We start from the raw sequence: 17,118 nt of genomic DNA, 5'->3' as shown, positions 1-17,118 counted from the left end.
CAGCCCCGCTTGCAGCCCCGCTCGCAGCCCCCGGACGCCGCCGCCGCCCGCGGGCGCCCATGGAAGAGCGGGGCGAGCGCTGCCCCCCGGCCCCGCGCCCCGGCGGTGAGTGACGCGGTGCCTCGGAGGGGAGCGGCGCGCCGGGTGCTGCCCCGGCAGCGTGGGAAGTTCGGGATGGGCGAAGGTGCCGGCGATCGAGGATGGGCTCTGCCGCCCCCGGGGTGCGCCGCCGCCCGCCCGGCACCTGCTGCCGGCAGGTGGGAGCCCCGCGGCCGCGGCGGGCGAGCGCCGCTGTGGGGCTGCGGAGCGGCTGCCCGGCCCGGCGGTGCCCGAGAGCTGCCCCCAGCCTCGGCGGGGACGCTGCGCTGCCCCAGCGCTCCGGGCTCACCGAGCCAGGCTCCGGGAGGCAGCGCTGCCGGGAGGCGGGGTAGGAGAGAAAGCCGGGGGGAAAGCAAAGTGTTCGGCAGCACCTGGCCAGGTGCGGCTGCCGGGCGCTTACTTCATCTTCTTTCTCTTGTGGTAAAATGACAAGCACAAGTAAGGGCAGAGTGCAGGGCTCTGGAAGCGGGGCGCCTGCCTGACGGGAGAACACTTGCAAAAGCTCTGCTGAGCATCTTCGATCTGCTCCTTCGCATAATGCTGGAGCCGGCGGGATGCAGCTTGCTGAAGTGGAACCTGGCGAGCTGCATAGGGGTTGGGGCGCAGTGGTCCTTGGGGCTTGGCAGGAGGGCACAAAGCCTTAATTTGACCTCGTTTCTCTTTTGAAGGACTGGCACTCTAGAGTAGTACAGCAAAGGCTTGGTTACTGCAGTTCTCGGTGTGCTTTCCTAGGATGAAGGTGTACGCAGTTCAATTCTTTTGGGGGTAAAGGATGCTGAGAGGGAGGGGCGGTAGCCTTCAGATGGAAGAGTTTGGGTTTGGTCTCGTCTGCCAGCCAGACATTCCAAAGATCAGGAGGGGCACACAGCTGAGTACAGGCAATTCAATCACCTCAGCTGACTGGGAATTAAAGTACATTATTCTCCTTCCTTTCTTTGTCAGTGCAGTGGGTTAAGAGCTTTCCCGGTTTCAAGACTGTTCCTCTTTGGATTTTGGTGTGGAAAGAAAAAATACCTGTGAAGTTTAGGAATATCACGCTTGAATGGCATGGGTATAGAATGTCTGCAGGGAGCATCTTTCTGGCATGAGAGATCCATGCAGTGCCCACTCCCACTGAGAGGGAGCCTCTGCAGTATGTATGGCAAATGGAACATAGTAGAACACATTCAGTTTGGTGAATGCCTATATATTCTCTGGCTATCAAGCTTAATTGGTAAGTATAAATATAATAATTGTTGCAATTTACATCTGCCAGCATTTCTTACACTCTCGAATAAGTGAATTTCTCACATTGCTCAGAAACAAGCACCTCTCAATAAGAGCACGGTAACTGACATCAACTTCAGCTCTCACTTGCAGATCCACCCTTTCAGGATCCGCCCTCTTTTTTTCTCCTCTTTCAAAAATGCAGAGCATTTTGATACTACATAACCAAAATTACTTCTGGTAGGTTAGCAGGAAGGTTATGCATTTGAAGCAAGGCCAGCTGTTGCAGTGGAGAGACCCTATTTTGACAGAGCACATTCCAGCCTCAGGATTGCCAGGTTCCCGCCTGTGTCCCTTCCCTTGTCAGGATACCTTGGTTATTCTGAACTAGGTGTAGGCTTACACAGGCATTACAGGAAAAACAGAATGGGTGGAAAACACTTTCCAATGCATGTATATATGTACAGATAAGTACAACTTTTCTGCTTTTCATTAGAGGAAATCAAAAATGTTTTTTTTAGTCTCACTAACCTGGGATCTCTCTCTTCCCTCATTTAGAAATGCCACTCACAACGCATAAGATATCAGAGCTCAAAAATATGTCAGAGCTGATGGATTTCCATGAAAACTTTTGATAATAAGAAAAACAAAACAGTAATATGCTAAGGCAGACTAAGATGGGAGATTCTGCTGGCCATCTCATTTGTCACTCCAAAGCATGAGGGTTCCCTCCAGGTCACTGTGTAGTGCTTTGTTTAGTAAATTGATTGGTTTAGCTAAGTCTAATACAGTGATGACCTCACCACTATTCACCCTGCTCCAGTGTTATTCTGAAGGCAGCAGAGTGAAAGGCACAGAAGTCTACTTGGACTATGAACTAAATGACTGTTTTGAGATGTGGAAATTTTTTTGGTTTATATTGTTTTTATTTTTGTTTTAAATACTAGTATTTGAAACAGGGCCCACATCCCTGTGTAAGAGGCAAGAAATTGCTTGGCAGAAGAAATGAAAATGGGATTGCTTAGTCTCCTGTGTTCCCTATTTTAATACATCAAGTTAAGGTGAGCCTTGGTACTGAAAGGGGGCAAGACAGGACAGAGCCATCTTTTCACACAGGCTGTTTTCTTTGGGACAGCTTTGATGAATTACGAAGCAACTCTATTAACTGTGCAATAGATTTCTGCTTCCTAATTAGAATGTGACCCATTTTGCTTGGTAAGTGGGGTGGGGAGTAATTTCTGGAGTTCGAATTGAGCATTTGGGTTTATGGGCGGGTAGAGAAGGCAGTGCTACAGTGTACCCTCTTCACAAAAAAAAATTGAATCCTGACAGGTATTAAAAAAAAAAATACTAGAAGGAGTTAAGGAGATTCCATATTACTATTCAGTACAAAAAGAAATTTTGTGCATCCTGAGCTTTTCAAGTTATTTTTATTCTGGTGTAATGTCCCATATTTTTTTTTTTTTTAACTGCATGAGGTTCTCTGAAATCTAGAGTATTTTCTAACAATTTTTATGATCTCTTGCCATGAAAGACTGGAATGGTCCCTTCTGACCTTAAGAAAGAGTGCATGTTATATATAACCACAGTCTATTGTAAATTTGCTACTTTACTGCTCACATTGGAGCTGAACCACTTTAGAAGTCATGAACTGGTGGCCTATCTAATTTGCATAAACTGTATTTATCACAGCAGGTGCAGAAATACAGCAGATTTCAGCCAAAAATACTTCCTACCAAGTCAGCCTTTCTCATTTTGTGAAGTTCCCCTTCTGAAAATTTATCAACCTTTTAAAGTGTATTTCTGAAGTTTTAGTGCTGATAGTATCTCATCTTAACAGCACTGAAATTATTATTAGATTTCTTAACATCTGACTATAAAAGTTAAAGCCGTGGTTTAATCTTTGCTGGTTGTGCAGCAGTTTTAATATAATTGGGAAAAGTACATATCATCTAGGCACTGTAAGACAGGTTTTATACAGTTGCATGTACTTTCATGTCCCTTCTTAATGTGCAAATGACTTTTTTGATATATCATGGGGTGATCAATGGTTTATGGTTTTAGAGACCTTCAGTAGTATGTAGTTCTATTTCCTTTATTGCACTTGTCTCTGTAGCACTCACTAATGTAGGAAAGTGTTTGTAGTTAATTACTGGAAACTAGAATTCAAGCATTTCATTGCCAAGTGTTGTTTAAAACTTTTGTTAAAATGGGATTTAAAAACCACAAGTATACACAGTGGGAAGTATAGGAAGAATTTCTTCATGGAGAGGGCATTGTAATACAGTTTAATAGATAAAAATTTAAAAATGCAGAATATCTTTTCAAGAAAAAACACATTTCATAAATTGAATTAAATTTAAAAAAAAAAAAAACCCAAAAAAACAGCACCTACTCCCTTTCCTTTCCTGGTCTTGGCTGAGCCTTAAGTGATAGCTGTACTGGGAATTTTTATGTTATAAGGGTACAAAGTGGCACTTGAGCTAATATACACAACTAAGCAATATATCTTGTGGTGGACAGAGTCTACCATTAGAGGATAGAAATATACTGTTCATATCAATGAGCTCTTGAAGGATTTCAAGTACACTGCAATTGTTCGAGTTCAGTTTTCTTGAAGCACATCACTGAATCCAAATGTTCAGAACACTGAGTCTTTGTCAGTTTAGGAAGTTGGTTATCTCAGTTAGGGGAATTTTTTTACCAAGAGAAGAAGCCAGCATAGCAGATGTGTGGGTTGTACTGCACAGCTTGGTTTAACCAGCAATGTTAGTCTTATATTTTGCAATACTTTGTGCCCAAATATGTGCAAGGGGAAAATACACACAAACTGTCCTGAGGTTCTATCACATCAGCAAAACCAAGTATTCTTTTAGAACAGAATGTCTCAGATTTTCAGCTCTAATCTCCCTCTACAGACAAACTTCAGCAAGTGAAGTATAGTTTTCATTCAGTCCAGACTGTATTTTTAGATGTCTGTGGAGAGATCTCTCCAGTGAAGGGATTCAGTTCTGCAAGGAAATAAAGTGAGGCCATCTGAAACTTAACCTGTTTGTCCACAAGGAAAACACAACTTCTCTTTAATGAAGGTGATGCTTATGGAAAGGATGTTGCATGCTTATGGAAAGGATGTTGTCTTACCTCTCCTAGTGACTGTCCTGGTAGTAACTGGGTCCCAGTAGCTCTGCTGAACCTCTCAGTGTGTTGCTGTGGGCTTTTTTTGTGAGGTAGGTCCCTGTCAAATCTGCCAGCAGACTCTGCCTGATGGTTACTGACTGTCCTACAGACATTCCTTGTGCCTCTTCCTACCCACTTGGGCAGCTAACCCAGAGCTTCTTGTGAAAGTTCAGAGCTAAATCTAGCCCTATCCAATTGCCAGCAAAAATGAAGTCACCAGTCCAGGAGGAAACTACCTTATTTTGTTAATGCATTTTAAGCTAAGAAGTCTATATAATCAGATGGTTTAGGCAATGTCACTGATGACACGCATACAGAGGCATTAAAATACCTTTGTAAAATGCTAAGAAATATTAGAAATTACAAAATAGTAATACATGTTTCAAACAGTACTGAAACATGCTTAAAAGTCAATGACATATGACAGACTCTGGTCCTCATTCTGCATTTACTGATTAAATTTTCTGTTTATTTCCAAGTTACTATTACTGTTGAAGAGGTTTTAATAATAAAGTCCACACTGCATCTGGTTAAATAAACAGGATGGCACATTTCACTAATTAATTGGAGAAAGCTGAAGAAAAGATTAAGCAAAAGCAATCAGAGTTTTTGAAAAGTCTTGGTATAATCTTCAAAGCACCATTTAACATAAACTGTGTTTCTTTTACAACTTGCTCATTTACTTGTAGCAAATACAAAAGTAATGGCTGTCAGTTAAATTTTTTGGAGTAATCTGGAAAACAGAGTCATCAAGTGAAGTCATGTATGCTCTGCATGACTTGTGGATGCAGTGAAGAGAATTCTTAAAGCAGAAAAGTAACCTGGCAAAGTGCCTGCTTTAAACTCCTCAGTGAATGCTTCTTATTGTTGAAAGAGTTTTTCAGACCCACAAATTATAAAGCTATGGAATACATGTTTGTATATAAACCACTGTAATTCTAGACATCAAACTACAGATCGACCTAATGCATTAAAGAGAATGTAGGACATAAGAGCTGAATGACAGCTAATTTATATGCTGCTTTATTCCTGAAGACCACTCTTCTCACACATCGTGTATTTTATGCTGAATCTAGAGGCACAGTTGTGTCCATTGTGTTCCATTGGTCTAGCAAAACAAAATAATTGGTCCAGGTATCAGGCCTATACAGTTTGGGAGAATAAAATAGAATGGAAATAAAAGACAGACAAAGCTTTTTATTGCTTGCAAAGAAAACAACAATAGTATATGTACTCTGAATGACATAGTTACTGATATGGTTTTTTGGACATGCATAAGATAAATGCTACTGATATAGTAGAGGTGATCTGCAGTGGAGGATGTGCTCCTGAACAAATAGCTGAGGAGAAATAATGAAATTCTGTATGTCTGAAACAAAAGATATTCCTGTGTTATAATGAGATTTTATATTGGAACAGGAAACAGTTGCTTTTGTGTATTTAGAAAAAGCTGCCCCACAGAAGTCTTTAACAATGGGAAGACACTGAGGCAGAGCTCCACTGAGGCTCAAAAACCTGCCTGAAATGGGACCCCTGGTACCACATCTGTAATGTCCCACATATAGAATGAAAAACACCTTGCTAGGTCTTTTTCTAAAAAGTTCCTGTGCTAAATTCAGCCACAGGATGGCTTGAATAAAAAAGCTGGCAACTGACTAGTGTGAAAACTATAAGTAACAAATTAAGAATCCCAATGAATGAATATATAGCATTGATTTTATTTTTCAAAGATAAAACAAAGCACCCTAAAAATCCCCCAACAACAGCAGAAAAGAAAAAAAACACCCCCTCCACCCATCCAGCAGTGTGTTGTCACTATGAGACCAGCAGTTAAAATTTAATTTTTCAAGAGACAGTCTGTTACAGAACTTTGCTTTTAGCATAGCATATTTCAACCTGACTATTAAGAAATAACTGTTCCTATCAAGCTTTAAATTCACTTCTTTCCACACAGTTCAAACTGTTCCTTGCCAGAATCCTATTATGGTTTTCCAATAAGGTGTTAAGACAACTACTCTGGCTTACTATTTATGGAGCCAGTGACTTGAAATATACTGTGAAGTAAGTGGCTATTCCTTTAATCTGTGACCTTAAAATTCAACAGAGTTGATGTTTTTTTGTTCTTATGTACTGAGCTGCCCGTCAGTCACTGATCCAATCTGGCTCGTGCTGTATCCTGTGCTCCCATTGCTGCTGAATATTGTGGCAGTGTAGCTCAGTGAATTCACCTATATCGAATTTGCTGTCACCCAGTACCTTCCCCTATCAACATCTACACTGTGGGGCTATTAATGCTATTTATTGTTAAAAGAGATATAGATTAAGCTAAGAAAGATTAGGAGGAATGGTGGGGATAGGGAGAGCAGACTAATGACAACAGATGAAATGGAATTCTTCCAGACAGAGAAAACTTAACAGTGGCCAAAAATGGAAAACCCCAAATTCCTCTGTAAACTCGCCTCACATCAGATATCACAGAATAGCCTGAGACAAGGTATGGCCACAAGCTCAAAGTCTGTGAGCTTACAAGGAAGCACTCTCTTAACTTCACATCTATCATAACACTTTGCTTCTCTTTCTTCCCAGCCTCGATTTCTGCTTCCTAACAATATTGCTGCCTTGTAGCCCGTTAAAAATGGAAAAAGGGAAAGCAATGAAGTGATAATCAGTAGAAAACATCAGGAAGCAAAGCTGTTCTGTTCAGGGTGAAGTCACGACCTCTGTAAATGCAAAGCTATCAAACAGAACTTTAGATTGCTTAGAAACACATCATTAGTCCTTGTTGCACTGGGACTTACTTTATTGTGGAAAAGTCATTAGTTTCTTTTCACATTCTCTGGAGAATTTCCAAAACCTAGCCCTTGCATTTCCTCAGGTTGTTCATATGTAATTTCGTATTTCAGCCCTTGTTAGCTGGCACAGTATGTGCTGTTCCAGGCTTAAATTCATAGTTACAGTAGCCTACTAAGGCAAAGCAGTCAGGTACTCAGCTGTCATGGCTTCTACTTCTGAGTGGAGTCAGACAGTACTGAAATCTACACCAGCCCTTCACTGAGGGTGTAAAGTCTTTGGAAGACATTGTAATTCAGGGAGTTTGTGTGCACAGCCTGCTCATACTGCAACAATCTAATAGCTCTACTACATATGAAACCATTACAATTTCGCTTCAAACATTGCATTAAAAATACCCTGACCTTTAAAGGGTGTTCAGTGGTGGTATTGAGTAGTCTTTTCATAAAGCCTAAACTTAGTTCTTCACATCACAACAGCTTGCTGGCTAACTCTTGAAATGACCTTCAGAAGTGCCCATTGTGTATTTTCTTTCCTGAGTATGGAGACGGGAGCCACAGATCTTCTAGTGTTTTGTTGATTCAGTCATACTATAGTCTGTGGTTTCATTATCTTACCTCTTTGCAGGGCCAGCATGCAAGCCACCTATTTTATCCTTAGAAACAGTAAGCACAAAGCAAAAGTTAGCTTCACTCTAAAAATGACACAAAATTCACACACAAATTGATGTGCTATTTACCTAGAGCTCTTCCTAATTTGTTCCTAGGAGAATGTTGTCTTCTCATGCTGGACAGCTCTATCTACATTGCATGAGCCTTTTTCCGTGGAGGCTTGATATCTAAGGTTGCTGTTACATAGTTCTTTGAGAGGCTGTAATTCCCAGACATCCTACAAGACCCTCAGCATTTAGGCATGCTCTTCTGATCCCTTCTACACCTTTTCATGTTTTGTTTCTAAGACAAACCTGTTCTTGTTGATTAAAAAATCCATTGTCTTGTATTATAGTTCAACTCCAAGGAAATCAGATTTTTAAAAAAATAACTAATAATACTCCACGTGCAAATGAAAGATTTATAGTATTCATGTCTCCTGATCACTGGAAATAAGTTTTTTTTTATGGCATTGTTGCATATGTCTGTCTTTTAAAATATTTAATTGCAATAAATTATCTATGAGCCTGGAGTTGGGAAAGATAAAGTTTGTTCTGTTTTGAAAATAAAATTATATTTGCAGTGTGGCTGAATATAAGATAATGTGCTTTTTCTTTTCCCTCTTTCAGCGAAGTTTTTGCTTGAGAAATACACATCCGCTCAGCAAAACAAAAACCACTTTTAAGGGTTGTTCTTGGTGGAAATCGCTCTATGCCCTATTACCCGCTTGAGTGAAAGCAGACTAAGAACTTCTGTCATGGCAGCTTTTCTGCTGGGAGCTGTGTTGCTTATTGTTCAACCTCAGATAGTGCCTTCCAGACCAGCTATAAATTCAAATGCTGAGACTTCTTCTCAGTCTGTTCAGAGAGAGCTTTTAAAGAAAACGTCTCAGAAAAATGACTTCAAGGAAAACATTCATTCTAATGGATCATGTCAGCAGCTGCCACAGACTATTATTATTGGAGTGAGAAAAGGTGGAACAAGAGCTTTGTTAGAGATGTTGAGTCTCCATCCAGATATTGCAGCAGCAGAAAATGAAGTTCACTTCTTTGACTGGGAAGATCATTACAGGAATGGATTGCAGTGGTATATTAATCAAATGCCATTCTCATATCCCCATCAGATCACCGTGGAAAAAACTCCAGCATATTTCACATCACCTAAAGTGCCTGAAAGAGTTTATAACATGAACCAATCCATGAGACTACTCCTTATTTTAAGAGACCCAAGCGAAAGAGTACTATCAGATTATACCCAAGTGTTCTACAACCACATGCAGAAGCACAAGCCGTACCCATCCATTGAGCAATTCCTGATAAAAAATGGTGAACTCAATGTGGACTACAAGGCAATAAACAGAAGCTTATATTACATTCACATGCAGAACTGGCTGAAGTATTTTCCTCTTGATCATATTCACATTGTAGATGGGGATAAACTAATCAAAGATCCCTTTCCAGAAATAGAAAAGGTGGAGAGATTTCTGAAGCTATCACCACAGATAAATGCTTCAAACTTTTATTTCAATAAAACTAAGGGATTCTACTGCCTGAGGGACAGTGGCAGAGAGCGCTGTTTACATGAGTCCAAAGGACGAGCGCACCCACAAGTAGATAGCCGGTTACTCGAGAAACTGCAGGAACATTTCCATGAACCCAACAAGAAGTTTTTTGAGCTTGTGGGCAGAACATTTGACTGGCACACATTTGTGGCAAGTTAGTGGTAAGCTTCAGAACCTAAGTTCCAGTGTACAGTTAGAAGATTTTAAAAGGGCATTTAAGCTATTATTTATTTGTAAAATCCATAAATACTTCTGTACAGTATTAGATTCACAATTGCCATATATACTAGTTATATTTTTCTACTTGTTAAATTTGAAAGCATTTTGTATTGTTTTTCATGGTTGTTAACATTGTGTATGATGTGTCTATATGAAGAAACTAAATTATTTCATTGCAGAAGGTGCTCTCTTGAGAATGTGTTGTCTTCTTAATAAATAAGAAATTCATTTCGACCAAACATTTCTGAATTATTTGAATACTTTGGCCTTCCTGGACTATTTTCTCTAATTGCTAATGAATATGTTAAATTTTATCCTTCCAGTTTTCTTAGTTTAAAGCTTGAATTAATAATTTCTTTTCCATTTGAAAATACTCTTGCAGTTTACAAATTGTTCAATCCTGCTTTATGAAATTATTTCCTGTCAAGTGGTGGTACTTAACACATGTTGGGAAACACACACCCAAAGGACAATGGAAGTATCTGTGTCATTTGGTATATTAACTGCTGTACTTAACATTCATATTCACTGTTATAACAAGTGCTCCTCAATTCTTTGGCAGTACAGTGCAGGTTTCCTGGCAGATTTTTAAAGATTCTGTGGGGCCCAGCTCATAAAATACAGGTAGCTGTAGAAATATGGTCAAGCTGAAAATTTCCAGTCTCTGAGTGTATGCATACTTCATAACGAGGTATGGTTGCGAGAATTTAAGCAATATAGAGACTTATTCAAGGCTGCTTTTTACTGTTCCTACATTTCATAGCACATTTACGCTTTACTATCACTGAAAATAAACACACCAGAAAAATTAGTTGGTCTACATTCCAGTAAGCAGCAACTTCATTAATATAAATATTACCACATTTCTCCGCTACTTAAGGCTGCTTTCTGTGTTTTCAGTTGCTTCATGCAACTGAAAATTTCTTATCGACTACTGTTAGTTTAATTTCCTTCCAACAACCGTGATGCCAGGTCTTGATTTGATGTGTGTTGTGGGATTAACCCAAATTCCAGGAACTTGCCTTGTTTTCCAGCTGCTAAAAATGGAAGTTAGTACATTGATAAAGACGGCAGCTGTCCTTATCTGCAGTGGTTATGATGTTTTGTTAACCATCAGTTTCTGGAGTTAGAGTTAATCCAGTTTCCACACAAGGCTTCTTACAGTAGTTTCAATCCAAGCTACTGATTTTTATTTCATGATCTTGAGTTTAGTTGTTGAATGTGCAATAGCAACACCCAATAAATTTGAACTTGTAGCTGATTGTTACAATCCTTTATAAAACTTAAATGTAGATTGATTCATTTTTTTCTGCTGACCTAGTGCAAACTTGGGCACTATGACAAGGTATTGTCTAGATGCAGATATCCCATATTATGCCTCTTGCATGAAATTTTGCAGATGCTGTCCCTCTCTCTCCCACTCCTTGTGCACCTGCCCAAGCTGTATTCAACCTCAGAGAGGTTGGTGGTGTTTTATAAAGCCTACAATGAAATGGTATTGTACTCAATAAAATATTTTCTGAATTGCATTTTTCCTTTTTGTTTTTTTTTTTTTTTTTCAGTTTCTAGTTTGGAAGACCAGAATTTAGGATTCAAGTCTAGTTCAGATTTCAGCTAAATGTTACTTAGAGCTTAGCTGTAGCCTGTTGCTATTGATAAGAAAGCAGTTGTTTGCTGCTGGGTTGTGCCTGCATGGTCCACTGCTGACCCAGAATATACAACAAGGAGGGGAAGTTTCTGGTGGCAATAATGTGAAATCTTACATGAGGCAGATGCCAAAAATAACAGAATTATAGTACCATCATGTTTCTATTAAAGTTTTAGAAATGAGAAATTCAGGGGATTTTGTGTAAGGTGGGGCAGTATTCTCTCCTACACTTACCCCATTACCTTGGTAATGTTATCTCTGCAGGAGTCAGCTGGACCAAAGTGATTTTGGACCAAAGAGATTTTGGCCCAGACAAAAGGCTTCCATTAGTGCCTTCCTGCAGTCTCAGATTAAGCTCTGCAAATTCACCAATGTTTTGCTGAGAAAGGAAAAATACTAGCAGGTATGTGACCAGGAATTGGAGGAGTACATGAAGGCAGGGTTACAACAAGTCCACCTGCAGCAGGTTGAACAGGGCAGCGGAGGGCATCAGTGTTGAACTGGAAATGCCTGTGCACTACTGACAGCTGATGTTGGTACTGAGGAAACTTTTAGTGCCTAGTGCTGCTTGATACCAGTATTTTGCCCATCTCTAAGCAGGACACATGCACACATTTCCCCACACACAATATGGCTTGTCTCTACAGAAAGGGAAGTGCAGCATGAGCCATGAGGTCACTATTACTGTTATAGTGCTGGGATCTCACAGAGCGTTGTCTGCAGGATCCAGAGGTGAAGTGACCACTTCAGGGGACATTCTGAAGCAGAATATCACATGACTCACATCCTCAACACCAAGTTCAGAGGGTCTCATAGAAAGTATATCATACCCAATGCTTATACCTTGTGCAGGGATGGCGTGATTGTACAGTACCTTATCCTGGAGGTAGCTCTGTTAGCTGTGATGGTGATGAACAATAAATCACACCCACACTAATAATAACTAGTAATGTTTACCTGCCATAAGTTCAACAGGTCAAGAGTTCCAATTCCCAAAACTATTCTGTGTGAATGTTCTGTTTAACCAGGGCAACATTCATTTTCCACACTACTTACTGTACTTAAATATATTTACTAGGCTGTTTCTAAAGAAGTGTTATAAAAGCCATCAGAAAGTGAAGAGAGAATGAAAGAAGGCTGAAGCACATTCCATCTTGGACTCTGGAAAAATTAATAATGACCTTTAAAGGCTTGTCATATCTGTTCATAAAAGGAAAAAATCCCTGAAATACCTTTCCAGTGTTATGCAACACAGGTATTTATTTCTGTAAAGCTGTACTAGCTCAGGTTTAAAGTGCAACTACTTGGGTGTTGCTCCAGAAACCTGTTTTCTCAGGGCACCTGGCCAAGCCTGTGATCACTCTTGAAAACATAAAATAAATACAAAACTTTATGAGACTTCAAAGCCTGGCACTCCCCTTGAGTACAAAAAGAAATTCCAAACAAATAATTATTCAGGGTGACACTGCAGGACTGTGTTGTGCCCTTTGCGTCACAACATAGATTAGTGGGAGACTTTGAAAGGCAGATATTGTACCTGCAGAGGACAAAGATTAGACTATCATGATTATCCCAGGAACGCTGCTGAAAGATTATGGAAATGGAAAAGAACACCAAAGCTATTGTTTCATCAAGAGTATTTCTACATGTACTGCTGATGCTGCATGATCTTGTTACATGGGCTTTGCTCTTCCTTATATTTTTTCTGCTGTTACAAGTGAAAAAACATCTATTGTGCTTGAATAAATCAGCATTTCTTTGGATCATATCAGAAAAAAGTAATAAATTTTTAAATCTTGCTGCATTCATTGATGAGTGTGTGAAACTTAACACTATAGAATATTTTAGATGAAAAGTTTTTTAGTTTGGTTCTCAAAGCTGATAATTTTATCTTTCCTTGTCTGCTGCCATTTTTGGAGTCAGCTTCTGCAGAAAGCCAGGGTTTCATTCCCTGTTGTAATTCGAACAGATTTCAAATGCCAAATAAAAATATGGGTTATGGAATATGGCATATTTCCATGTATCTTTCTTCTGTTTATCTAGCATGGCTGACCATGTATTTAGAAAACATCACACGTGTACTCCATAAGAGACTGTACATCAAAACTACTTCTCATAGGAATATTCCTTTTCCATTAATTTTTCTGATTTCTGTGTCTTAATAGTCCTAATTAAGACCACACTGTGAATGAAATTGTGCAGAAGTATATTAGTAGATGTTCTCTAATACAGTAACAAAGTAGTAAAACTAAAATAAGGCAAAAGCATTAAATTAAACTAAACTAAGTCAACAAAATGTGTTGAATTTGGTACTAGGTATATTCCTGCTGAAATACTTGCAAGTATGTGCCTCTACAGCTGTAACAATATTTTCTCATTCTTAACCCAGCAACTTTTATTTATATGACTCTGTCTAAATGCCCAGTTATGCTCAAAATATTGTATGTTCAGTGTTAATTCCTTTATTTTTCAATTGATTGGGGAGGCCAGTTATGGGTGGAAGCCATGTAAATATCTTGTGAATGGAAAAAAATAATTAATAATTTCTTTACAAAAAATAAATGAGATTCACTTATATCTCCTAGAATTTTAGCAGAGAATAGTACTCTTTTCCTGCAACAATAGCCCATCCACAGTAAATTTTCTACTTAAATACCACACAAGAGTTGATGCAGTTTTTAAGTTAATAGTGCAATAAACTCAACAGTGATGCTACAGATTTTAAATGCCTACTGGGAAGTATAAAATAGGCAAGTCAGGGTGGGGAGCAGCTGGATGCATAGGAACATCTGATCTCATTGGTCTGAGATTTTTTTTTTTTTTAAATGGTAAGGAACGTGAAATTTTTGTCTTGGACATAACTTTGTGTTGTCTATGCAATGTTTTCAATTAACTTTTAAAACAATAATCCTATCGTAATTACATCACCTTTATACTTGATATTATTCTCTACCAAAACACATTTTAAGAGCCAAACTCCAGATAGCAGGTGCATCCCTCAGTGTAAGAAAAATTTGTAATACAACCCTGACACATGGCTTCAATTACAAAGGCACATTGGCTTGCACAAAGCAGTGTTCTGAAAGTGATGGCAAAATTCTCCTTTTCTTAATTTATATGAAGATTACAGCAACAGGAACATTTAGACATTCACAGAAAACAGAACAACTAACATGCCCTCCCCTGCTTGGTTTACACTCAATCAGTCAGCAGTATTTCATCAATAAAGATCAGGCCAGCTTCCAGGATCCAACACAGTTCAGTCCAGATAACTCTCAAAAGAAAGAGTTCTTGCAGTAATTCTTAGCCAAACACTTCTCACTTCTTCCTATTAATGATATTAGTGTAATTCTTCTTTCCTCCCCTGTATGCTACTGTCCTGTCACATCTTTGCTATTTACTATTATATTATCACCCTATCAGAAATAGATCCATTATCTGATGGTGTTTTTATATAATACTATTCAAATGAATGTTAAATCACAGCACTATGGAGCTCAAAAATTACTTTATATGTGTTTGCTCTGATATGCTTTAAACTCTAATTGAATAAAATTCAGCTTATTTGCTCTGTGTCACTGCATTACAGGAAGAGCTGTTGTCACACCATAATCACATACATAGTTATCTAATGGTAAATGATATGTTATAAATAGAAATGTATAATCAAAACAAAACTTTCTTGTTGCTACAGAACCAACTATGTTATTTGACATATTATGAGACTTTTCCCCATTATTCAAATGGTATCACTGTTTCTTTGGAAGTGACAAAAAACATTTTGAGTGCCATTCTCTTAATACATACAGGAATAGGGTCTTTGTTCCCTCTGTGACCTTATGTAAAATACAAAGTGCAGGAATGCAAATTATATTCTATAGTCAATTAACAACAGTTGGTGAAGTTTGCTAAACCTAAGGTATCAAAAGTCTGCATGTTCTGAAAGAAAAGTAATTGGAACCATAACAGGTTTTTTGGGGGGTTTTTTTGTTTGTTTTGATGTCTTATCATTTTCTTGCCAAAATATATATGTGTTTCTGTGCAAATGTAATAACAGAGGGAAAAAAAGGACACATGCTGCAGAAATAGAGCACCTACTCTATCTTACAGTGGCATTGGCTGGACCTCAGCTAGGCAGCTGCATGAATAAAGGACAGTGGAAGTGGATAGAAAGGGAATGCTGGATACAGGTGAACATCTTGTCATAACCTCATTATTTCTGTTCATATCGTTACATATGATGAACAAGCACTCTCAACTCTCAATTCTCAAAACAACTTCTTTTCCAGTTCTTGTCTGTGCCAGAGAAAAGGCCTCCAAATCCATCTGGGTGTCCGTTGATTCCCTTGCCTTAAGGCATTTTTTGCAAGTTAGCACACTATAATGCAATTATTCACCTCAGCTTCTAATCTTCCCCTTTTTTGTTTTTAAATTTGTACTGAATTTTCCATCTGCTACAAATAAAAAGGTTTGATCAATAAATTATTTACAGCCTGCAGGAGGAGAAGAGTTCATATGAAACATTTTGCAGACAAGAGACTTGCAAAAGAAGATATTTTCTCATAGAAAAAAGAGCATCTGTGGACCAGTTGGTTTCTTGCTGACTAAGCCAACTGGATAGATACTATTTTGGCAGCTTCCTTATTCTTGTGTGGGCTTCAGTTGTATGAATTCCATAAGATATTTATTATTGAATGTAACTATATATTGCATATCGTGCATATGATGGTTTATGATATTAGCATTTGTTTTCTAACTTAATTATTTAACATCAAATGATATTAAAATCCTAGTGCCATTTTTTGATAATAAACTTGAATCATTTAATTCTCAGACATTCATAAACTGGAAAAAAAATAGTAAAAGTTGAACTGCCTCTAATGCTCCTTTTTGTGACTCACAGAAAAACATCTTTTCTATAGCCTTATGCAAGAAAGTTAAATTTCAAGCATGGTAAGTAAAGGAAAGGATTTATCCTCCCTTAAAAAGATGGCCATGCATGAAAAATGGATTTTAGCAAGCGAATTTAACTGTTCATGTCATTGTACAGAGATTGACAGCTCATGAAAGTGAAAAGGAAATCCTTTCTTGTTCTCAGAGCAAGGGTAAAATGGTGTCAGAGCCTCTGTGGGGACTTGCAGAGTTCTGGTATGGTTCCTCCACCTTAACACAAGCATGAGAGTTTTACTTCTTCTCATGTGTCACCTCCAAAAGATGCCTTTTCTTCTCCTTTGCTCCAGATTACCAGCCTTAAATTGGTCTGTTTAGCTGTGAGTATACTGGAAATAACAGTATAAACATAAAGGAGAAAGTGGTTTAGTAGAAGCAGATCTCTACTCCACCCACATAACTGCTTGCCTTATAAACAGTTAGCTGAACCAGCTGGGAGGACAATGTGCCCAGCACAGGCAGAAGGAATACATTTCACTGGTATTGCTGCTAAACTCTTCATTGCCTTATTCAGGAGACAGCTTTGTTGTTGTTCCTACTAAGTGAAGGACCTCAGCCTTTAAAATTGTATCCATTTCTATGGCACACAAACCATTATGCCTTGTGTTTGATTGTCTAGTAATAAATACTTGCTGGGAATGATGCCCCTGAATTTCCTATTCCCCAAACTGGTAATTCAGAATGTAATTTCAGCAGATATGAACCATGGTTGAACACTCAGAGATATTGCTTATTCTGGCCAAAGCTGTTCAGAGTTGTGCCAGAACAGGAGTGAATTCAGCTGAAAAGGAACCCAAACAAAACTTGTTTTTTCAGCT

The 17,118-nt window shown here is 38.8% G+C and overlaps 1 protein-coding gene across 4 annotated transcripts; it reads left to right on the top strand.

Annotated features, from left to right (window-relative positions):
- The first annotated feature begins 6 nt into the window (after positions 1 to 6).
- Positions 7 to 11,231, top strand: HS3ST1 (heparan sulfate-glucosamine 3-sulfotransferase 1). Of its 4 annotated transcripts, none has more exons than XM_031504574.2 (3): positions 25 to 105; positions 1,047 to 1,312; positions 8,552 to 11,231. In XM_031504574.2, the coding sequence occupies exon 3, from the start codon at positions 8,680 to 8,682 to the stop codon at positions 9,640 to 9,642; it is 963 nt and encodes a 320-aa protein (XP_031360434.1). In that variant the 5' UTR covers positions 25 to 105; positions 1,047 to 1,312; positions 8,552 to 8,679; the 3' UTR covers positions 9,643 to 11,231. The 4 variants fall into 4 exon arrangements, with proteins under 4 accessions (XP_031360435.1, XP_031360434.1, XP_031360433.1 ...); XM_031504573.2 differs by having other exon boundaries at positions 89 to 105; positions 1,042 to 1,312; XM_031504575.2 differs by lacking the exon at positions 1,047 to 1,312 and having other exon boundaries at positions 7 to 105.
- The last annotated feature ends 5,887 nt before the right edge of the window (positions 11,232 to 17,118 follow it).

The sequence above is a fragment of the Lonchura striata genome, chromosome 4 (assembly GCF_046129695.1).
Source record: "Lonchura striata isolate bLonStr1 chromosome 4, bLonStr1.mat, whole genome shotgun sequence".
In the NCBI taxonomy this organism is placed as follows: domain Eukaryota; kingdom Metazoa; phylum Chordata; class Aves; order Passeriformes; family Estrildidae; genus Lonchura; species Lonchura striata.
The sequence above is the reverse complement of the archived record's forward strand: the minus strand, read 5'-3'. Positions and strand labels throughout refer to the sequence as shown.